The 25252-nt window shown below is 46.4% G+C and overlaps 1 protein-coding gene across 1 annotated transcript in view; it reads left to right on the top strand.

Moving 5' to 3' along the window:
• Positions 1-25252, top strand: part of FAM193B (family with sequence similarity 193 member B) — a 112732-nt gene that overhangs the window by 6116 nt on the left and 81364 nt on the right. The window contains exon 2 of the mRNA XM_075344522.1: positions 5657-5899. Within this exon, the coding sequence (XP_075200637.1) occupies positions 5657-5899 (243 nt within the window). The remainder of the gene's footprint in view (positions 1-5656; positions 5900-25252) is intronic.

The following is a 25252-nucleotide window of genomic DNA, read 5'->3' as shown; positions in this document are numbered from 1 at the left end:
TGTCCATACCATTTTGGGGGTTTTGAGTATTAAGTCCAGTTTGCCTTTTTTCCTTTTTTTTTTTTTTTTTGTGTGTTCTAATACACACAAGAAAATAAACGTGTAATTGCCATCACTTTCTGGGAGAAATACTTCACTTTTGGGAACAATTTCAAGGGTGCCAACACTTCTTCGGCCATGACTGTATGGTACTGGTTATATTATCTTATACTTGAATAATATACACGTTCCTGCCTCAATATTTTTGTGCCATTTGTAGAATATACTACACCTTGCAAATTGGTTAACTAAGAAAGTTGTCCATGTAATTCCTAATACGGAGCTATACATCTATTTTAATTTTTCTTGCTGTTGAAGTAGATTAGTTTTAATTTGGACCAATCATTCACTATTCAGACAGTTATATGTATGTTGAACATCAAAACGGATTTGACTTATTGATAATCTGTGACAATCTGCAGGCTGTCAGACCTGATGAGGCTGGTGTAATTGCTTGGAAAATGCTTTTGAGTACCTGTATACATTTTCTTGAATTATAATAAAATGAGCATTTATTTTATTTATTTTATTTTTTTTACTCCATTTATAAATCAATTGATAAAATAGTCAATAAGGACTATACGTTCATTCTGATATAGGTTTCCAAAGTGAGTACACCAGTCTGCTAGTGCTATGACTTTTAAGGCTGAGGCCCTGATGTATCGTACATCGGCGTTGTTCACTCTGGTCTTGAGGAGCAGTTGGGCTGGGGTCGGTCGCTCCTCATTAATGGAGAGGCCGGATGAGTGGTGTACTACATCCCTGTGTGAGCCTTGCACCCGCTGGAGTAAGATATATGGAGTAGTGAACGCTGCTGCTTGTCCTGCAGAATGTTTGGCTATGTATACCTAGTGGAGGTGGGCTAGCAAGATGTTGTAGACCACGTCTTGCCCGCCTCCAATAGACTGAAAATGATGTCCAACAGCGCACACTGTGGCTCCACCTGCATCACTATAGTCAGAGACCCCCGCTGGTCTATACGCTCAAATTTTACGGTTGTTCTCATCTAAATCCCAACTGAGCCACTGAACATCATGGCAAACGCTGAGTGAACCCTGCCTAATCTGCACAGGACTTTATCAATCGTTTCAGCAGTCAGAAAGTTAGTTTTCTTTAAAACAGTACATATAAAAAAGAGGGAAACCCGGACAAAAACCCTCTACAAAAAAACGCACTAAAAACATAAGTAACTTAAATAAGATAAATTGGTTCAGAAATGCTGCAGAAATTCACCAGCATAAAAATGCTCCAAATTTTCATTCTGGGCCTTATGACGAGGGAAGGCCGGGGGATAGGGTTTGGAATATTACAGCTTAGTTTTCTGTCCAAGCCTTTAGGACCATTAGTGAGTTTAGGCACTGCGGTATGATTGTAAGGCCTAAGCCACAAGGCGAGAAAATCAGTGCGAGTGGAGTGCGATAAAACATCGCATTCCCCTCGGACCAATTCTAGCCTGTGTGACAGCACACATGAGCGATTATTTTCTCAGCCCTAATCGGACCGAGAAAACAATCGCAGCATGCTGGGATTGTAATGCGAGACTCTTTCTCTCGCACCCATTCAAGTGAATGGGGCGAGAGAAAAATCACACTGCCCTCGCGGTACACCGGTGTACCGCTAGTGCAGTGCAAGAATGGCAATAGCCAGCAACGGAGGAGAGAGGGAGATAAATCCCTCCTTCCCTCCTCAATGCCAGCCCCTCCCCCGCAGCTGAGGTCTGCTCGCATGATCGGAGTTCAGTCGCAGTGACACTCGCATAACACTCGGCTCGCTGTACTGCCAGCGTGAGCCAAGTCTCATGCGAGCATCGCAGTAGTCCCCGTGTGGCCCCAGCCTTAAGCTATGTGTGCATGCTGTGTTTTTTCTTTTTCTTTTTTTTTTTTTTTCTGCGTTTTTGCTCATTTTTTGGGTGCAGTTTTGGTCTCAAAACTGCATGAATTTCATTCCCCAGCAAAGTCTGAGATATTTTTGCTGTCCGCACAGTGCAGTTTAGTTATTTATTTTTTTTGCTGCGTTTTTGTGGGGACCACAGACATGCATTATGTCAATTCTTTTTGCGTTTTTCCCTGCGTTTTTCATCCATTGAATGTAATGGAAAAAAATGCATCAAAAAACGCATCAATGCAAAGTGGATGGGATTTATAGCAATCTCCTGCCGCCTGCGCTTCTTTATTACTCAGCGTAAACTGATTGCGGTGCAGCTTTTAAATTCACATGGTCGAGTTCTCTTCTTACAGTTTTCTGTCCAGATTTTCCCCAAAGACTTATTAGTTTTAGATGCAAAAAAAACCCAAGGTAAAAAAGCAGATGCCCATTAATCTCCGCTGCTGGAGGAAAAGAACATTAATCCTCCCGCAGTGTTCCAGTTTCAGTCATGGAGGCAGTCACCACTCTGTGTATAGAGAGCTGCAGCTGTAATATCACCCACCGCACTGACTGACAGCCGCTCTGCATTAGAACCAGCTATCAGCCAGTGACAGCCGTCGCTGTGCACACAGAATAGTGAATGAACCGGCGCCACCTCCATGTCTGAAACGAGAACACTGCGGGAGGATTAAAGTTCTTTTCCTTCCGGAAGATGGGTTTAATGTACAGGCCCCGGCCACTAACCTGCAGATTTACCATATATCTGCAGGTTAAAGGGAAGCTGTCACCAGGTTTTTGCCACCTAATTTGAGAACAGCATACTGTAGAGACAGAAATCCTGATTCAAGCAATGTGTCACTTACCTGGCTGGTTAGTGTAGTTTTAATAAAATCGCTGATTAATCAGCAGTAAATTATCATTAGAGGACTACTTGGCCTGCTGCCAGGTAGTCCAGCATATTCATGAGCTCTGTATAAGGCCTAAGCCACACGGTATGAAAATCGGAGCGAGTGGAGTGCAATAAAACATCGCATTCCACTCAGACAATATTACTCTGTGTCAGCACCCATGAGATATTATTTTCCCAGCCCTAATCGGACCGAGAAAATAGTCGCAGCATGCTGCGGGTGTAATGCGATCTTTGTTTCTCTCGCACCCATTCAAGTCTATGGGGCGAGAAAAACATCGCACTGTACTCTCAGTACACCGGTGTACCGCGAGTGCAGGGTGAGAATGGCAATAGCCGGCTACGGAGGAGAGCGGGAGATAAATCCCAAACTCCCCTCCTCAGCGTAGGCCCTCCCCTCCTCATGGCCGGCCCACCCCCGCAGCTGAAGTCTGATCGCATGATCTGACCTCAGTCGCAGTGACACTCGCATGACACTCTGCTCCCGCTGTGCTGCCAGTGTGACCCGAGTGTCATGTGAAGATCGCAGTAGTCCCTGTGTGGCCCCGGCCTGACTGCTAGATCTGCAGGAGAGAAAACATTGATTTTATCAAAATGACAGCAAACAGCTCAGTAAGTGACACATCGCTGGAATCAGGGTCTCTTTCTACATTATGCTGCTCTCAATGAAGTAGCAAAACCCTGTTGACAGATTCCCTTTAATAGCATTTTTCCACGTGACAGGTTCCATTTAGGCTGTGTGCGCACGTTGCGTAATTTCATGCGTTTACGCTGCATATTGCACTGCAACGTAAATGCGTGCATCCTGCGGCCCCAGCACAATCTATGTAGATTGTGCATAATCCATCCGCACGTTGCGTTTGAGAGCGCAGCGATTTGGATGCTGAAATTTTGATCCAAATCGCTGCGCTCAAAAAAGCAACATGTCACTTATTTCGTGCGCTTTGGATGCAGCTCCCATTCTGTCTATGGGAGAGGCAGCATCCCGAGCGCCTGAAATCGGCATCTATTCTGCAGACACACAGCATCATTACAGTGTTTCTGTAGCGATTTGAAGTGCACATGTGCTGACAAATCGCTGCAGAATTTGCAGCATGGACACTACGCAACGTGCGCACATAGCCTAAATGCATTTTTGCTGTGGAAATGCATCAAAAATGCATTTAATCCACACACAAGTATATCAGTAAAGATTTGTCAACTACCAGGACGGGCCAAAAGCAAAAGAGCTTAATTTAAAACCTGCCATGCCAACAAGAGACATAAAAACCACCTGGAATATAATTTACATAATTGGTCCAAAAAGTTAGCAACATAAAAAACAAACCAAAAGCTCATCATGTGAGAGAGACCTGTCAATTGTTTTTGCCATTTTGGTTTTGCACTGCAAAGCTGAGTTTTTGACCAAAGTTCTGCAACAAAAGGCTGCAGTTTGAAGTGCATAGTGCGGACAAGAAACCCAAATTCCCATAGACTTTGCTTGAAAAGCAGAACACAACCATTTTGCCATTAAACGCTGCAGTTGAAAAAGCAGCAAAAAAGCAGGTAAAAAGCAACGTGCGGACATAGCCTTAGATGCAGCAATCCCGGAACTTTTCCCGACTCATCCCGATTGCCCTGGTGCAGGGGTAATAAGGGGTTAATGACAGCTCATAGCTGCCACTAAGCCTTAGATTAGAAATGGGAAGTGTCTGAGCCCCCCTTAACTAATCTGTAAGTGAAAATAAATAAAGGATTTTTTCGTTGTTTGCTTTATTTGAAATAAAATACTAAAAAACACACCCTCTTTCACCCCCTTTGTGAACCTTTTAAAACATCCAGTTCTGAAGTAATCTGCACGAGGTCCCACAACAATTCTTGCTCTACTACCTTGCTGAAGGCACAGCACGCAGGCACAGAACATGACCGCATGCTGTGGACTTCAGGCAGAGAATGAATGAGGCGCAGCAATGAGCATTGACGTCACTCAGTTTATTTGCGGTCACAGCTGGAGGTTCCCACGGTGGCCCACCTGTGACCACAGGTAACCTGACCTCAGTTGACCTCATTAAACTCAGTGACTTCACCTCACATGAGGTCACTGAGTTCACAGCCCTGCATCTCCTGGCAGAAAACTGCATTTTTGTTTGTGTTTTTGTCAAGAGATGCAAATTTGGTGCTGAAATTTTCTGCACCATATTCCTGTACCCAATCTACACCTCCTGGCAAAAAAACAAAACACCACATCAAAACTCCATGTGGTTTTATTGCGATAGGGATTAGATTATTTGCCAGGAGGTGTAGATTTGGTGCAGGAATATGGTGTAAACCTTTCCGCCCCCAATCTGCATCTCTTGGCCAAAGCATGCACAAAAACAGTTTTGATGCAGTTTTCTGCCAGCATGTGCAAATTTGGTGCTGAAATCTGGTGTAGCTGGGGTCAGTGTTCTGGTTCTTTTGAAACTGCTCGGATCCAGACTTTTAAAGACTATCAAGTGGTTGAGTGGGATTCACGATTCTAAGATGCCTCCTCTGTAAGCCCTATGTTATTCATATCCATTAGACCTATTGTCATTTATTATGGACGTACATACACTGCCTGCCCCTAGTGCTGTCGGGATTATGAGGAATTTGGGTACCGGTCAGCAGAGTACGGTGCCCCTTTGGCCAGTCTGTATTATGTCTGTGATCCTTACTGTGGCTTTGTATAACATTGAGTGGCTTACCACCTGACAAGACCTGGTCTGGAATAAGGATGTATCCGGGACTTCTTACTTATGCCACCATTAATTCTATATTTCACATTATGAATCTTCAATTTGTTCTTGCTGCTCTTCTAATTGTGTTGTGCTGTTTTCTGCCTAGGTACTGCCGTCTTCAAGTGACTTTGTACAGACGTGCTGCCTGTTGTGTCACCGCGAGAAGAAAGATTGGCTAAGCTCGACTCCGCACAATGCGTTGCTGTCACCTGTGGATGAAATTCCCGCCTCATTCATGCCCTCTTTAGCACAGAACCTCCTGGGTGAAATGCCACTGTGGATTTGCCAGAGTTGCCGGAAGAGTGTGGAGGAAGAAGAGAGACAGGCAGTCCCAGAGCAGCCATTAGCGGTAATACTCATGATTGGCCACATGTCGTTTTGTTCCCTGACAATAAGCTGATTGCTGGGGGATACTGTAGACCAGGGGTAGGCAATTAATTTTCCCATGGGGCCGCATAAGAAATTGGGATTGGTTTAGAGGGCCGGACTAATATAATTACCTCAGTTCTACCCAATATACTAAATCACTACACCCCCTCCATATAGTACACCTGTAATAAACTACACCACTACAACCCTATATACTACACCTGTATTATACTACACTCCCATATACACCTGTATTATACTGCACCACTATATAATACACCTCCGATATACTACATCATTACACCCCTATATACTACACCTGTAATATAGTACACCTGTAATATACTACATCACTACACCCCTATATAGCACACCTGTAATATACACCTCCATATAGCACACCTGTAATATACTACATCACTATACCCCCCATATACTACACCACTATATAATACACCTCCGATATACTACATCATTACACCCCTATATACTACACCTGTAATATAGTACACCTGTAATATACTACATCACTACACCCCTATATAGCACACCTGTAATATACACCTCCATATAGCACACCTGTAATATACTACATCACTATACCCCCATATACTACACCACTATATACACCTCCATATAGCACACCTGTAATATACTACACCCCCATATGTCACACACCCTGCTCCCCATACAGCCTGCACCCCCATATCACACACTACACCCCATACAGCCTGCACCCCCATATCACACACACTACACCCCCATATGTCACACACCCTGCTCCCCATACAACCTGCACCCCCATATCTCACACACCCTGCTCCCCATACAGCCTGCACCCCCCAGATCACACACACTACACCACGATATGTCACACCCTGCCCACATATCTCACCCTGCCTGTACACCAACTTACCCCTCTCAAACACTCTGCACCCCTTCACATCCTTCTGTCAGTCTGCAGCCCTCATTTGCCACTCACCCTGCAGCTCCATCTTCCCTCATATGCCACTCACCCTGCGACTCCATCTTCCCACATATGCCACTCACCCTGCGACTCCATCTTCCCTCATATGCCACTCACCCTGCAACTCCATCTTCCCACATATGCCACTCACCCTGCAGCTCCATCTTCCCACATATGCACTCACCCTGCAACTCCATCTTCCCACATATGCCACTCACCCTGCGACTCCATCTTCCCTCATATGCCACTCACCCTGCGACTCCATCTTCCCTCATATGCCACTCACCCTGCAACTCCATCTTCCCACATATGCCACTCACCCTGCAGCTCCATCTTCCCACATATGCACTCACCCTGCAGCCCCCTCCCTCTCATGTCCCCTCTTTTCTTATTACCAGTTATCATGTGTCCACATCTCCTTCAGGATTCAGTTCTCTTGCTTTCTGCCCGGCATCCCGTGTCTCCTCCCACACAGTCACATGGGCGTGACGTCATCGCAGGTCCTGCAGGATGGTTTATTCCGTCTGCTGTGCTGCTCCTTCTCCTGCAGGGCGGGCGGGAACTTTTGAAATGACACACGCAGCGCAGTACTGACAACGTCAGAGCGCGCACGTGTGTCACTGACAATTAGTGCCGGCAGGGAACAGAGGAAAGACTCCTGCGTTCCGCTGCCTGCACTGACTGTGCGGACCTGCACAGGATCTCTCCCTGCTCGGCACGCTGCAGCCCGGCTCCACTGCACCGGCTGAAGACGGGCGGGCCGGTCACAGAGAGCAGGCGGGCCGGATGTGGCCCGCGGGCCGCCCCTTGCCCAGGTCTGCTGTAGACGGTTACAGACATTATCTTTCTCGCCACTGTTGCATGATAGATCTGGTTCCCTTTCTTAAATAAAATCATACTACTTAGAAAAAACACCATCTTTCCGTTTGATAACAGATACAAACCTAAACTTGAAATAACATGACAAGTATCATTCATTCCAGATGAGAAAATAGTGGTTTCTGTTTTTACTTGTTAGAAGAATAAATATAACATTAAAGAGAATCTGTCACCAAGAGCATAATGTAGAGACAGCAAGATAAAGCAGTGGTGAACTGCCCAGGCCAAGAAAAACGAATGCACTAACAGGGTGCAGAGAAACCCCCAATAGATGGAGGTATCACAGGTGTGAGAGGAGCAAATCACTCACACAACTCCAGAATATGGAGGGGGTGATCGCTGGATGGGAAAATTGCACACTAGTGGCTTGCATAGGGCTCCGTTCACACTTACCGGCGCATAGTAACCCAGTCAGCAGCCTATTACACGCCCATACTATTCGATCAGGCGGGCTGCCCGGTACTAGTGTGCATGGTATAGGGACGGAGTCTCCAATATGCAAGTCCAAACATTAAGGGGCCTGGCTGCACCCCGTATAAAATGTCATGTGCAGAAAAAGAAATACACAATATCTGAGGTTTTAGTTGATGTTATGGCCAAAATAACATTAAACAACAAACCACGTCACAGTTCTTCATACTTGTAGGTCTCTACACTAATCCTATATAAATAGAAAACTGGGTGCAGCCAGGCCCCTTAATGTTTGGACTTGCATATTGGAGACTCCGTCCCTATACGGTGCACACTAGTACCGGGCAGCCCGCCTGATCGAATAGTATGGGTGTGTAATAGGCTGCTGACTGAGTTACTATGCGCCTGTAACTGTGAACGGAGCCCTATGCAAGCCACTAGTGTGCAATTTTACCATCCAGCGATCACCCCCTCCATATTCTGGAGTTGTGTGAGTGATTTGCTCCTCTTACACCTGTGATACTTCCATCTATTGGGGGTTTCGCTGCACCCTGTTAGTGCATTAGTTTTTCTTTGCCTGGGCAGTTCACCACTGCTTTATCTTGCTGTGAGTATTCTAAATTGTGGAGGATATTTAGTCCTCTTTGCTATTTTTCCATAATGTAGAGACAGACCTATGATTCCAGTAATGCTGTAATTTGATGAAATCACTGTTTTATTAGCAGGAAATTATCACTGAAGGACTAGTAGCCAGGTAGTCATCCATATTCATGAACTCTCTATAACCCCACACCCACCTCTGATGGCTTTATGTTTACACTACATGGGCAGAAAGCTGGCAATCAGTGGTGTGGGCGGTGTTATACAGAGCTCCGCCTTCAGAGATCTGGTACATCTGCAGCTGATAAGTTACTTTTATCAAAATGACAGCAAGCAGCTCAGTAAGGCCGGTTTCACACATCCAGCTTTTCGCCAGTTTGTCGGATTCGGCGCACGCCAGTACAGTGTATACAGTACAATGGCAGCGCCACAACTTCGGGTCACATGACAGCATGTGACCGGCGCTTGTCGCGCTGCCATTATACTGTATCATACTGTACTGGCGTGCGTCGAATCTGGCAAACCGGGGAAAAGCTGGATGTGTGAAACTAGCCTAAGTGACACATTACTGGAATCAGGGTGTCTGTCTCTACATTATGCTTCTGTCAGATGGAGGAGAAAATATCTAGTGACAGATTCCCTTTAAGAACTTGATGTAATCGCAGCCTTAGCAAACCTGAAAATAACCTTATACCAAGTTCTCCTCTGCCAAATTTGTGGTAGAAACAGTTTTTTTTGTTTCATACTTCTGCACTGGGTTTACAAAAAATAAAAACCCCAAAACAATGTTCAGTCACTAAAATATCTACAAAGAAAAAACAAACAAATGGGGATGGCACCACCATTTGTTTTAATTAAATGTTTTTATTAACCCCTTCAGCCCCCGGGCACTTTCCGTTTTTGCGTTTTTGTTTTTTGCTCCCCTTCTTCCGAGAGCTGTAACTTTTTTATTTTTCCATCAATCTTGCCATGTAAGGGCTTTTTTTTCGGGACGAGTTGTACTTTTAAATGAAACCATAAGATTTACCATATAGTGTACTGGAAAACGTCAAAAAAAATTCCAAGTGCGGAAAAATTGCTAAAAAAGTGTGATCGTACAATAGTTTTTGGGATATTTTATTCACTGTGTTCACTATATGGTAAAACTGATGTATCTATGTGATGCCTCCGGTCAGTGCGAGTTTGTAGACACCAAACATGTATAGGTTTACTTGTGTCTAAGGGGTTAAAAAAAATTCACAAGCTTGTCCAAAAAGAATGGCGCACGTTTTGCGCCATTTTCCAAAACCCGTAGCGTTCTCATTTTTCGGGATCTGAGGGTCAGTGACTGCTTATTTTTTGTGTCTCGACCTGACGTTTTTAACGGTACCATTTTTGCGCAGGTGCTACGTTTTGATTGCCTGTTGTTGCATTTTGCGCAAAATTTGCGGCGACCAAAAAACGTAATTTTGGCGTTTGGAATTTTTTTGCCGCTACGCCATTTACGGATCAGTTTAATTTATTTTATATTTTGATCGGGCGTTTCTGAACGCGGCGATACCAAATATGTGTATATTTTTTATTTTTTTAACCCTTTAATTTTCAATGGCGTGAAAGGGGGGTGATTTGAACTTTTAGGTTTTTTTTTTTTTTTTTTATTTTACTAGTCCCCCTAGGGCATATATATAATTGGCAATTGATTTACCCACATGGTTGCTCTTAAAGGCGTGGTTCACCCATATTTTTTATTGTCTAGATCGATATTATATTGAGAAACAATGTTTCTCTCAAATACCTTGTGTTGGCAATAGTGCCTGTGAGAGGCGCTATTGCAGACCGCTGTTCCCCGTCCAGTGACGTACCCGTCCAATGCTGCCTCGTCACATCCGTGCAGCCGGCCGCAGTCTTCCAGACGCTGAGCTGTGAGCGGTGTTTCACTGCTGTCACAGCCCATTTGCTCCCCCCTCCTCCTCCCTCCCAGCACAGAGCGTCTCCTGCTCCCCCTCCCTCCTCGCAGAACGCTGCAAGCAAGAGACGTGCTGTGAGGGAGGAGGAGCAGGGAGCAGATGGGCTCAGAATGCAGCCGGCTGCACGGATGTGACGAGGCAGCATTGGACGGGTACGTCACTGGACGGGGGAGCAGCGGTCTGCAATATCGCCTCTCACAGGCACTATTGCCAACACAAGGTATTTGAGAGAAACTTTGTTTCTCAATATAATATCGATCTAGACAATAAAAAATATGGGTGAACCACCCCTTTAATTCATGTTATCTTAGGCTAATACCTATAATAATACATTTGTGGATATCAATGGACAATCCAAGGACAATCGTGATTTAATTTGTACGAAAAAAGAGAAAACGACCAGAAGTCATATTTATTGCAAACACATATTTATTAAATTGATAAGAGACAGGAGATAGACACCACAGTGTTCGATTAAAAACAGTAACAAAAGGAACTGTGGATGACCATATATATAACAACCATATAGACAATTTCCACATCATGGGCAGGTAGTAATTATAACCTTATTACACATCACAAGGTCTCTGTAGAATTATATACATATCTATACCGTACCTAATCAGTACATATACAAAGATCCTTGTAATGTCAGGGAAAATGATAAGCTTGTTGATAGAAAAGAAGGATCCGACCAAATAATATATAAAATACTGACAGAATTATAGTGCAATCACCTAGCAGAATTTATGTGCAGATATAATAATCATAAGCTACCATGGATTACAGCTGATATAACTACATAGGGATTGCATATAATATGCTTATTACTAGGAAGGAAAGAGATCCGACCATTTGTTATATAGTATAGGATATATAGTGCAATCACCCAGCAGAATATATATACTGATGTATTGTTCAAAAACTACCATAGATTACAGCTTGTATATCTCCATAGGGATTGCATGTAATAAATCCAACCACCAGGTGTCAGTAATGGCCCACCATCCTGGGTTCCCAAAGGAAAAAGGTTATAAGATAATGTAAGTACAATTACCTGCACCAGATTATGGTCAGTCACATCCAAGGAAGCCCTACGCGCGTTTCGGCAACGCCTTCGTCCAGGGGCAGGAAAAAAAAAAACACAAGCTTGTCCAAAAAAAGTGGCGCACGTTTTGCGCCATTTTCCAAAACCCGTAGCATTCTCATTTTTCGGGATCTGAGGGTCAGTGACTGCTTATTTTTTGCGTCTCGACCTGACGTTTTTAACGGTACCATTTTTGCGGAGATGCTACGTTTTGATTGCCTGTTGTTGCATTTTGCGCAAAATTTGCGGCGACCAAAAAAACATAATTTTGGCGTTTGGAATTTTTTTGCCGCTACGCCATTTACGGATCAGATTAATTGATTTTATATTTTGATCGGGCGTTTCTGAACGCGGCGATACCAAATATGTGTATATTTTTTATTTTTTTAACCCTTTATTTTCAATGGCGTGAAAGGGGGGTGATTTGAACTTTTTAGGTTTTTGTTTTTTTTTACTTTTTTTTTTTTTTTTTTAATTTTATTTTACTAGTCCCCCTAGGGGGCTATAGCGATCAGCAATCCGATCGCTCTGCACTATCGGCAGATCTCAGCTACAGAGCTGAGAACTGCAGATTTGGTGCTTTACTTTCAATCCCGGCTGTATTCCGGCATTGAGAGGAAGTGAGTCATGTTAGCTACAGGCGTCATCACATGACCCTGTGCTGGGGGCGGGGTGAGTGTCATGGCGGCGCGCATATACATATCGCTGCCAGATTTTGGCAGCGAGATGTAAGGGGTTAATGGCCGCGGGTGGAAGCTATTCCACCAGCGGCTAGGAGGCACACATGTCAGCTGTTGAAAACAGCTGATACGTGCGCGGATCGCCGCCCGCGGATCGCCGCCGCCTGCCTGCGGCAGGGGGCGGGGCTTAACGGCACACTATCTTTGACGTACCCAGTACGTCGTGGGTCGTTAAGGGGTTAACGTTTTACAAGTTACAACCAAATAAACATTGTAGGCTACCCAGCCTCTATCCCCTTCCCATCCCCCCCCCCCCAACAAACATTAAACAGTCTTGTAGAAAGGAGAGATAATGTCACATCTGCAGGTCCACACATTCCCAGACACAAGTTCTTAAGTACCATTATTGCATTTATCAATTATTCCAATTAGACTTTTGTTTTTCTTTGAGTTTTTGCTTTGTTTGGCATTGTACACTGTTAAATGTCATTTTTGATGAAGAATCTAACCTGTTCCCATGCTACTCTCTTCTCCCCAAACCTCCATCATCATTATAGATAAGTTCTGCAGAAATTTCTCGCCCTTTTCCCCTTATCAATTTAGAGTAAGCCCAATCTAAATCTAACCAGTTCCCTCGAAGCCAACCCTGACCCATCTATCCATCGTGCCCATATTTTTTCATATTTGATTACGCCATTTCTTTTCCGATATATACTTTTCTCCACATTTATCACCCAGTTAACTTTTATGACATCTTCAGATATTGTAGGACTGTGGTCCGAGATCAAGTGCTGAGCGATTAGTTTCCTGGCAATATATAATAGTCTAGATACGGCCACTTTGCCCTCCTCCTCCAAAGGTAAATCAGGGATGGCACCAACATTAAATATATAAGGTAATGGAAGTGTGCTCCAACCCATAAATAGAATACTAGAACACAACACATGGGAAAGAGTGGGCACAACTACACCAATCATGTACTGGAAAATCCAGAATAATGGAATGAAGCAAGAGGAGCCCCTTGTTGCATGCAAAAATTGTGAAAATGTTTATTAATACACAGAGAAATATTAACACTTAAAAATGGGGAAGATCAAAGGAGTGATCCACCCATGAGCAGAATGGCACACCACCACTAAAACCTCATGAAGTCAAGCAGATGGAACAAAACATATACAGTTAGGTCCAGAAATATTTGGACAGTGACACAATTTTCGCGAGTTGGGCTCTGCATGCCACCACATTGGATTTGAAATGAAACCTCTACAACAGAATTCAAGTGCAGAATGTAACGTTTAATTTGAAGGTTTGAACAAAAATATCTGATAGAAATTGCAGGAATTGTACACATTTCTTTACAAACACTCCACATTTTAGGAGGTCAAAAGTAATTGGACAAATAAACCAAACCCAAACAAAATATTTTTATTTTCAATATTTTGTTGCGAATCCTTTGGAGGCAATCACTGCCTTAAGTCTGGAACCCATGGACATCACCAAACGCTGGGTTTCCTCCTTCTTAATGCTTTGCCAGGCTTTTACAGCCGCAGCCTTCAGGTCTTGCTTGTTTGTGGGTCTTTCCGTCTTAAGTCTGGATTTGAGCAAGTGAAATGCATGCTCAATTGGGTTAAGATCTGGTGATTGACTTGGCCATTGCAGAATGATCCACTTTTTTGCACTCATGAACTCCTGGGTAGCTTTGGGTGTATGCTTGGGGTCATTGTCCATCTGTACTATGAAGCGCCGTCCGATCAACTTTGCGGCATTTGGCTGAATCTGGGCTGAAAGTATATCCCTGTACACTTCAGAATTCATCCGGCTACTCTTGTCTGCTGTTATGTCATCAATAAACACAAGTGACCCAGTGCCATTGAAAGCCATGCATGCCCATGCCATCACGTTGCCTCCACCATGTTTTACAGAGGATGTGGTGTGCCTTGGATCATGTGCCGTTCCCTTTCTTCTCCAAACTTTTTTCTTCCCATCATTCTGGTACAGGTTGATCTTTGTCTCATCTGTCCATAGAATACTTTTTCCAGAACTGAGCTGGCTTCATGAGGTGTTTTTCAGCAAATTTAACTCTGGCCTGTCTATTTTTGGAATTGATGAATGGTTTGCATCTAGATGTGAACCCTTTGTATTTACTTTCATGGAGTCTTCTCTTTACTGTTGACTTAGAGACAGATACACCTACTTCACTGAGAGTGTTCTGGACTTCAGTTGATGTTGTGAACGGGTTCTTCTTCACCAAAGAAAGTATGCGGCGATCATCCACCACTGTTGCCATCCGTGGACGCCCAGGCCTTTTTGAGTTCCCAAGCTCACCAGTCAATTCCTTTTTTCTCAGAATGTACCCGACTGTTGATTTTGCAACTCCAAGCATGTCTGCTATCTCTCTGATGGATTTTTTCTTTTTTTTCAGCCTCAGGATGTTCTGCTTTACCTCAATTGAGAGTTCCTTAGACCGCATGTTGTCTGGTCACAGCAACAGCTTCCAAATGCAAAACCACACACCTGTAATCAACCCCAGACCTTTTAACTACTTCATTGATTACAGGTTAACGAGGGAGACGCCTTCAGAGTTAATTGCAGCCCTTAGAGTCCCTTGTCCAATTACTTTTGGTCCCTTGAAAAAGAGGAGGCTATGCATTACAGAGCTATGATTCCTAAACCCTTTCTCCGATTTGGATGTGAAAACTCTCATATTGCAGCTGGGAGTGTGCACTTTCAGCCCATATTATATATAGAATTGTATTTCTGAACATGTTTTTGTAAACAGCTAAAATAACAAAACTTGTGTCACTGTCCAAATATTTCTGGACCTAACTGTAGGCTCAAAATAACAGTACCAAAGGACAATCTACAGCAATACATAGTCACCAAATGTAAGACTAACAATATGATACAGATTAAAGAGAGCCAATACAATACCAGATAAGTGAGCAGTGAGGGAGGTAGTGTGGGTGCGCCTGCCCCACGCGTTATGCCACCATATGTGGCTTCATCAGATCTGTCACCTCTTTCTGACTGATATCTCGCCTGTTAGGCTACATTCTCACAATGAGTATTTGGAGCGTTTATTCCGGTGTATATTTTTTGTGGTCACAACTCAATACAAGTCTATGAGAGTCTCGCTCTCGCTCTCGCTCGCTCTCTCTCTCTCTCACTTGTATTGAGAACTTGTGATGTAACTTCTGACTTTCGGGACTAGAGCGACACTGAAAAAAAAATTGAAGCCGCTGAAGAGTGAGTATGAGACAGGGGTCAGGGGACTTAGATTTAACCCCTTCACGACCGCGGGCAGTAAAATTACGTCCTATTTTAACGTGACTTAACGACCAGGGACGTAATTTTACTGCCTAAACTTCATTTGATTGCCGTGGCCATAGCAACGGCTTTCAAATGATGTCCCCTGCTGTTTCTTACAGCAGGGGACCTTTGCTTGACCCCAGGGGGGGCGGCATCGCCACCCCCTATCGACGATCGATGTGATTGGCTGTTCAAATCTGAACCGCCAACCACATCGATCGCACTAATTTCGGCAAAAATAAGGCCCGAATTAGTGCGATCCTGTGAGATCCAGCTATGAGATGCCGCAGCTGCTGCAGCATATCATAGGTGGACCTCAAACATGTCGCCCCCAGCCCCTGCAGCACTGATTGGAGCGATCGTGCTATGACGCGCAATCGCTCCAATCAGTGTGCAGTGGGGCGGTCTGATCTGCCGGTGGCCGCCCTCCCCAGGCCTGTGCTGGCCTGGGGACCCTCCCCAAACATGTCTGCAGCGTGCAGTGGCTGGTACTTGTGGTACCACGCCACCGCTGCTGCTGCCGCCGCCGCCGTTGCTGATGTCACCGCTGCTGCTGCACGTGAGTACTGTGCTCACTTTGCAGCCCGTGCGCGCTCCCTTGGTGCCCCTGCGCGCTGCCGTGATAGCCCCTGCCGTGCCCCCCCCACGATCTGCTCCCCCCAACCCCCCCTCCCCCCCCGACATCCCGATCTGCTCCCCCCGCGATCTGACTGCCTCCCCCATTATCTCTATTCTGCTTCTGCAGCTCCCTCTCCGGTCTCCCCCTCTGCTCTCCCCCCTCCCCCTCTGCTCTCCCCCCTCCCCCTCTGCTCTTCCCCACCCCCCTCTGCTCTCAACCCCCCCCCTCTGCTCTCACCCCCCCCCCTCTCCCCCTCTGCTCTCCCCGGACGTCCTCTTACCTGTCTTCACCGGCCTGATCACATCTGCGTCCATCGCTGGGTCCTTCCTGGGCATTCTGCTGATCTGCCTGCTGCTCCTGTAAAGCTGTCCATCTCTCTGCCATCTGTTCCTCTGCAGCTCTTCTGGTCAGTGATCCTCCTGCTAGTCCTCTGGGTACTGTGAGTATAACTTTTTTTTTTTTTTTTCCGTATCCCCTGTCCATTTTTACACCTCATCCGTCCGTGCGTCCCGCCAAGCGCTGATCAGGAATGCAGATAACGGATCGGCATCCCTGCTCAATTTTTGGCGTGACTTTTTTTTTTTTCCGTATTCACAACGCTTTTTGTATCGCATCCGTCCGTGCGTCCCGCCGAGCGCTGATCAGGGATGCACATAACGGATCGGCATCCATGGTCAATTTTTGGCGTGACTTTTTTCCGTATTCACGACGCTTTTTGTATCGCATCCGTCCGTGCGTCCCGCCGAGCGCTGATCAGGGATGCAGATAACTGATCTGCATCCGTGGTCAGTTTTTGGCGTGACTTTTTTCCGTATTCACGACGCTTTTTGTATCACATCCGTCCGTGCGTCCCGCCGAGCGCTGATCAGGGATGCACATAACGGATCGGCATCCCTGCTCAATTTTTGGCGTGACTTTTTTCCGTATTTGCGACGCTTTTTGTATCGCATCCGTCCGTGCATCCCGCCAAGCGCTGATCAGGGATGCACATAACGTATCTGCATCCATGGTCAATTTTTGGCGTGACTTTTTTTTTTTACGTATCCCCGACGCTTTTTTTTATCGCATCCGACCGTGCGTCCTGCAGCGGCCGATCAGTGCACTGCGTCTGTGCGTTTGAAAAGTCAAATGGCGCTCCTTCTCTTCTGAGCCCCGCCATGCGCTCAAACAATTACTTTCCACCACATATGAGGTATCTGCGTACTCAGGAGAAATTGCACAATACGTTTTATGGTGCATTTTTTCCTGTTACCCTTGTGAAAAAAAAGCTACCTAGTTGAAGCAACCGTTTTGTGGTAAAAAAAAAAAATTTCTTTTCACGGCTCAACGCTATAAACTTCTGTGAAGCCCCCAGGTGTTCAAAGTGCTCACCAAACATCTAGAAAAATTATTTGAGGGCTCTAGTTTCCAAAATGGTGTCCGTTGTGGGGGAGCTCCACTGTTTAGGCACCATAGGGGGTCTCCAAACGTGACATGGCGTCCGCTAATGATTCCAACCAATTTTGCTGTCAAATGGCGCTCCTTCTCTTCTGAGCCCTGCCATGCGCCCAAACAATTACTTTCCACCACATATGAGGTATCTGCGTACTCAGGAGAAAATGCACAATACATTTTATGGTGCATTTTTTCCTGTTACCCTTGTGAAAAAAAAAAGCTACCTAGTTGAAGCAACCGTTTTGTTGTAAAAAAAATTTTTTTTCTTTTCACGGCTCAACGCTATAAACTTCTGTGAAGCCGCCAGGGGTTCAAAGTGCTCACCAAACATCTAGAAAAATTATTTGAGGGCTCTAGTTTCCAAAATGGGGTCACTTGTGGGGGAGCTCCATTGTTTAGGCACCTCAGGGGGTCTTCAAACCCGACATGGCGTCCGCTAATGAGTGCAGCTAATTTTGCGTTCAAAAATTAAAATGGCGCTCCTTCCCTTCCGAGCTCTGCCGTGCACCCAAACAATTGATTTTTACCACATATGGGGTATCAGCGTACTCAGGAGAACATGCACAATAAATTGTATTGTGCATTTTCTCTTTTCTCCCTTGTAAAAATGAAAATTTTATGGCTAAAGTAACATTTTTGTGTTAAAAAGTAAAATTTTCATTTTTTCCTTCCACATTGCTTTGGTTCCTGTGAAGCACCTAAAGGGTTAATAAACTTATTGGATGTGGTTTTGAGCAGTGTGAGGGGTGTAGTTTTTAGAATGGGGTCACTTTTGGGTATTTTCTGTCACCTAGGCCTCTCAAAGTCACCTCAAATGTAATGTGGTCCCTAAAAAAAATTATTTTGTAAATTTTGTTGGAAAAATGAGAATTTGCTGATGACCTTTGACCCCTTCTAACTTCCTAACGGAAAAAAAATTTGTTTCGAAAATTGCGCTGATGTAAAGTACACAAATTGGAAATGTTATTTAGTAACTATTTTGTGTGACATATCTCTCAGATTTATGGGCATAAATTTTCAAAGTTTGTAAAATTTTCGCCAAATTTCCTAAATTTTCACAAATAAACGCAAAAAATATCGGCCTAAATTTACAACTGACATGAAGTACAATATGTCACGAAAAAACAATCTCAGAATCGCCAGGATCCGTTGAAGCGTTCCAGAGTTATAACCTGTCAAAGTGACACTGGTCAGAATTGCAAAAAATGGCCCGGTCATTAGGGTGTTTTAGTGGCCGGGGGTGAAGGGGTTAAAGCACCACTCCCAGGAGTGGAAAAAAAACAACAACAAAGCACTAGAGTGCGGCTTTAAATATTCATCGTGGGAACATAATGCTAATACAACAGGCCCTCATTATAAACAGTGAAGGCAGCGCGTGTGCAAAACTCTTCAATCATGAGACAGGAACGGAAATGTAAGTGTTGCCTTGTATTCTAAATGTACACTGGTGAGGCTTGAAACGGGTCACCAGTCACACGGATTCGTGTAGTGCACCATGCTTACTTACAGAATTGGTGACCCACATGATCGCCAGGCTAAAAGAAACGTTCCCAAGGGTTTTGGGACTTTGTTAATTTTTAAAGTATTATTCGCCTGCTGTCACCCACTGAATCTAGCGCCGGTTGCTACAAAGTCTCTCGTAGGCATCACCTTTTGTATCAGCAGCTGTACAGCTGTAGCCTGTGATTGGCTGCAGCAGTCAAGTTACCTTAAGAGTGCATAATCAGAAAAACATCTGATCGGTGCAGCCAATCACAGCCTGTAGCGTTCCTGAACATCTCCTGTGTCCATGTAGTGACCTACACAGGATCCAGGTGAGTGCCACTGATGATCACTTAGGTATTTTTACAGGTCCTTCTTTTTGATTGGACAATCCCTTTAACACCTTAGCGCATATGTACATAACTGTACATCCTGTGCTGGGGGTGACCATTTGTGGGGGTGGCTTAGGAGCTGAACTCCCTCCACATACGGCTGATGTCGGCTATATTATGTAGCCGGCATCTGCCTCTAACTCCAGCATCTGTCAGCTGAGCTCTGGCTGTGACCTTTCCGTTACGTCACAGCTGATGAGCTGCCTCCCATCAGCCCCCCATAACATGATCGTTGGGCGTGGATGGGTTACTATGAGATTCAGGGATTTACACTATATACTGGAATAGAATGATATTGCAGTTTATAGTATAAGCGATCAGATGGTCGCAGGTTCATGTCCCCTGACACAGCTAAAAAAGTAAAGGAAAAAGTATAATGATATAAAAAACTAAATAATATAAAAACTCATTGCCCATTTTTTTCCCCTAATACAAATAAGGGAATAAAACAAGCCTATTTGATGTCTCTGGGTCCTTAAAAGTACAATCTATCAAAATATGAAATCAAGTAATCCAATCAGCAAGCGCCCTACAAAGAAAAATCCCGCAGAAAGCCAAAGGTGCATTTTTTTTTTTTTTTAAAGTCACCACAGTTCCATAAATAGTCAATAAAAAGCAATGATCTAAACCCCTCCTGGACCCCCCAATGGTATCACTATGAACTGGTCCGCTCACCACACAGCTCCACTGATGGGAAACTATAAACCTTATGGCCCTCGGGACATAACAAATTCCCAAACTTTATTTTCACCAGTTAAATAACAAAATTAACTAAATTTAGTATCTCCAATAATCATACTGACCTGGGAAACTATATTTCTTTGTCGCTCTATTGGGAGACCCAGACAATTGGGTGTATAGCTACTGCCTCCGGAGGCCACACAAAGTATTACACTTAAAAGTGTAAGGCCCCTCCCCTACTGCCTATACACCCCCCGTGGGATCACGGGCTCCTCAGTTTTCATGCTTTGTGCGAAGGAGGCTAACATCCACGCATAGCTCCACTGTTTAGTCAGCAGCAGCTGCTGACTTTGTCGGATGGAAGAAAAGAGGTCCCATACTAGGGCCCCCAGCATGCTCCCTTCTCACCCCACTTTTGTTGGCGGTGTTTGTTAAGGTTGAGGTACCCATTGCGGGTACGGAGGCTGGAGCCCACATGCTGCTTTCCTTCCCCATCCCCTTAGGGCTCTGGGTGAAGTGGGATCCCATCGGTCTCCAGGCACAGGAGACCGTGCTCCGTCCACAGCCCCTGGGAATCTGATGGACATGGAGCTGAGTATCGTCAGGGACAGGACCCTGCTACATTAAGGTACTCTGTGTCCCCGTACAAATCGCGCACACACACTGCAGCATTGCTGGGTGTGTTAGTGCGCCAGGGACAGCAGCGCGGCGCGCTTGTGCTTTACTCACTGCAGCTTTGCTGAGTGAGTTTATGTATTAGGGACTGCCGCGCCGGCCGCTGCTGGCGTTTTTTTACACTGCGGCGCGGCTGGGACTTGTGGTGCGCCGGGGACTTCCGCGCTGGCCGTGCTTATACGACGGCCGCGCTTATAAATCGAGTCCCCGGCTTTTGCGGCCTAGTTCCGTTTCGTTCCCGCCCCCAGGCCTGCCAGTCAGGGGAAGGGTGGGACGCTGTTCAGAACGTCAGCGCCGAGGGCTGGAGTCTGCTTAGCATACTCCAACCCCCCTCACTGGGCACAGTGGGACGCCAGTTTCCCGCACTTTGTCTGGGGCACGCCCACGGCCCGCCCCTCTTCACAGGACGCCGGCAGCCATTCCTGTTTGCAGTCTGAGTGGAGAAGGGAGACAAGCTCTGGGAGACCCAGACACGGGATTCTGGCGACCACACACCCGCTTGGAGCGGGCGGTAAGCGGCACCTCGGGTGCTGACCCCACCAGTGCCGAAGTGTTCATTTGTACTTTATGCTTGTATGCTATACAGTGCACTGTACGGTCGCTATTCTTGGCTATATACCCTCCTAGATTGCTAGACAACAGCATGTCGTCCGCAAAAAGCAAGGGGGCCAAGACACAGGCTTTCTATGCTACTTGTACCGCATGTGAGGCTGTTCTACCGGCAGGTGCCACTGACCCCCATTGTGTGCAATGTTCGGCCCCTTTAGCACTTGCTCAGCCGGGGTCTCTGCTAGAGGTGGCCCAAGGAGAACCACCTGTGAACACTGTCCAGGTGACAGGGACGGAGTTTGCAGTTTTTGCTGATAGATTGTCGGTGACTATGACTAAAATCCTTGAGACTTTGCAGTCCAGACCGGTAACTCAGACCATGGGCACTGTTGATTCAATGCTCCCTGGCCCCCCTCATTTGGAACAAATCCGTGCTCCGGGGGGGTCCCATGCATCCCGGGGTGATGGCTCTGACACGGACGACAGTCCCAGACAGCCTAAGCGAGCTCGCTATGAGCGACCCTCGACTTCATCACACTGGTCAGGGTCCCAGCAGGAGGACTCTCTGTATGATGAGGCAGAGGTAGCTGATCAGGATTCTGATCCTGAGACCGCTCTCAATCTGGATACACCTGATGGGGACGCAATAGTGAATGATCTCATAGCGTCCATTAATAAAATGTTGGATATTTCTTCCCCAGCTCCTCCAGTGGAGGAGTCAGCTTCACAGCAGGAGAAATTCCATTTCAGGTATCCCAAGCGTAAATTGAGTACTTTTCTGGACCACTCTGACTTTAGAGAGTCAGTCCAGAAACACCACGCTTATCCAGATAAGCGTTTCTCCAAACGTCTTAAGGATACACGTTATCCCTTTCCCCCGGACGTGGTCAAGAGCTGGACCCAGTGTCCAAAGGTGGATCCCCCAATCTCTAGGCTTGCGGCTAGATCCATAGTTGCAGTGGAAGATGGGGCTTCACTTAAAGATGCCACTGACAGACAGATGGAGCTCTGGTTGAAATCCATCTATGAAGCTATCGGCGCGTCGTTTGCTCCAGCATTCGCAGCTGTATGGGCACTCCAAGCTATTTCAGCTGGTCTGGCGCAGATTGACACTGTCACACGTACATCTGTTCCACAAGTAGCGTCCTTAACTTCTCAAATGTCTGCATTTGCGTCTTACGCTATTAATGCTGTCCTGGACTCTACGAGCCGTACGGCAGTGGCGTCCGCCAACTCCGTAGTTTTACGCAGGGCCTTGTGGTTAAGGGAATGGAAGGCAGATTCTGCTTCCAAGAAGTGCTTAACCAGTTTACCATTTTCTGGTGACAGACTGTTTGGTGAGAGATTGGATGAAATCATTAAACAGTCCAAGGGTAAGGATTCATCCTTACCTCAGCCCAGACCAAATAAACCCCAACAGAGGAGGGGACAGTCCAGGTTTCGGTCCTTTCGAGGCTCGGGCAGGTCCCAATTCTCCTCGTCCAAAAGGACTCAAAAGGATCAGAGGAGCTCAGATTCTTGGCGGGCTCAGTCACGCCCAAAGAAAGCAGCCGGAGGAACCGCTACCAAGGCGGCTTCCTCATGACTCTCGGCCTCCTCTCTCCGCATCCTCGGTCGGTGGCAGGCTCTCCCGCTTTGGCGACATTTGGCTGCCACATGTCAAAGACCGTTGGGTGAGAGACATTCTGTCTCACGGGTACAGGATAGAGTTCAGTTCTCGTCCTCCAACTCGATTCTTCAGAACTTCTCCGCCTCCCGGCCGAGCCGAGGCTCTTCTGCAGGCGGTGTGCTCTTTAAAGGCAGAAGGAGTGGTGATCCCTGTTCCTCTTCAGGAGCAAGGTCACGGTTTTTACTCCAATTTGTTTGTGGTGCCAAAAAAGGACGGGTCTTTCCGTCCTGTTCTGGACCTAAAACTGCTCAACAAGCATGTGAAAACCAGGCGGTTCCGGATGGAATCCCTCCGCTCCGTCATCGCCTCAATGTCTCAAGGAGATTTCCTAGCATCAATAGACATCAAAGATGCTTATCTCCACGTGCCGATTGCTCCAGAGCACCAGCGTTTTCTACGCTTCGTTATAGGAGACGAACACCTTCAGTTCGTAGCCCTGCCTTTCGGTCTGGCGACAGCCCCAAGGGTCTTCACCAAGGTCATGGCAGCAGTAGTAGCAGTCCTGCACTCTCAGGGTCACTCTGTGATCCCTTACTTGGACGATCTACTTGTCAAGGCACCCTCTCAAGAGGCATGCCAACACAGCCTGAACGTTGCGCTGGAGACTCTCCAGAGTTTCGGGTGGATCATCAACTTTTCAAAGTCAAATCTGACCCCAACCCAATCGATAACATACCTTGGCATGGAGTTTCATACTCTATCAGCGATAGTGATGCTTCCGCTGGACAAACAGCGTTCACTACAGACAGGGGTGCAATCTCTCCTTCAGGGCCAGTCGCACCCCTTGAGACGCCTCATGCACTTCTTGGGGAAGATGGTAGCAGTAATGGAGGCAGTCCCTTTCGCGCAGTTTCATCTGCGTCCACTACAATGGGACATTCTCCGCCAATGGGACGGGAAGTCGACGTCCCTAGACAGGAACGTCTCCCTTTCTCAGGCGGCCAAGGATTCTCTTCAGTGGTGGCTTCTTCCCTCCTCATTGTCAATAGGAAAGTCTTTCCTACCCCCATCCTGGGCGGTGGTCACAACGGACGCGAGTCTATCAGGGTGGGGAGCAGTTTTTCTCCACCACAGGGCTCAAGGTACGTGGACTCAGCAAGAGTCCACCCTTCAGATCAATGTTCTGGAAATCAGAGCAGTGTATCTTGCCCTACAAGCCTTCCAGCAGTGGCTAGAAGGCAAGCAGATCCGAATTCAGTCGGACAACTCCACAGCGGTGGCATACATCAACCACCAAGGAGGGACACGCAGTCGGCAAGCCTTCCAGGAAGTCCGGCGGATTCTGACGTGGGTGGAAGACACGGCATCCACCATATCCGCAGTTCACATCCCGGGCGTAGAAAACTGGGAAGCAGACTTCCTCAGTCGCCAGGGTATGGACGCAGGGGAATGGTCTCTTCACCCGGACGTGTTTCAGGAAATTTGTCGCCGCTGGGGGAGGCCGGACGTCGACCTAATGGCGTCCCGGCACAACAACAAGGTCCCGGCCTTCATGGCACGGTCTCACGATCTCAGAGCTCTGGCGGCGGACGCCTTAGTTCAAGATTGGTCGCAGTTCCGGCTGCCTTATGTGTTCCCACCTCTGGCGCTGTTGCCCAGAGTGCTACGCAAGATCAGGTCCGACTGCCGCCGCGCCATCCTCGTCGCTCCAGACTGGCCAAGGAGGTCGTGGTACCCGGATCTGTGGCATCTCACGGTAGGACAACCGTGGGCAATACCAGACCGGCCAGACTTGCTGTCTCAAGGGCCGTTTTTCCATCAGAATTCTGCGGCCCTGAGCCTGACTGTGTGGCCATTGAGTCCTGGATCCTAGCGTCTTCAGGATTATCTCAAGAGGTCATTGCCACCATGAGACAGGCTAGGAAACTAACCTCTGCCAAGATCTACCACAGGACGTGGAAGATATTCTTAGCTTGGTGCTCTGCTCAGGAAGTTTCTCCCTGGCCATTTGCT

The sequence above is a fragment of the Anomaloglossus baeobatrachus genome, chromosome 4 (assembly GCF_048569485.1).
Source record: "Anomaloglossus baeobatrachus isolate aAnoBae1 chromosome 4, aAnoBae1.hap1, whole genome shotgun sequence".
Lineage (NCBI taxonomy): Eukaryota > Metazoa > Chordata > Amphibia > Anura > Aromobatidae > Anomaloglossus > Anomaloglossus baeobatrachus.
This window is presented reverse-complemented; position numbering and strand designations above follow the sequence as displayed.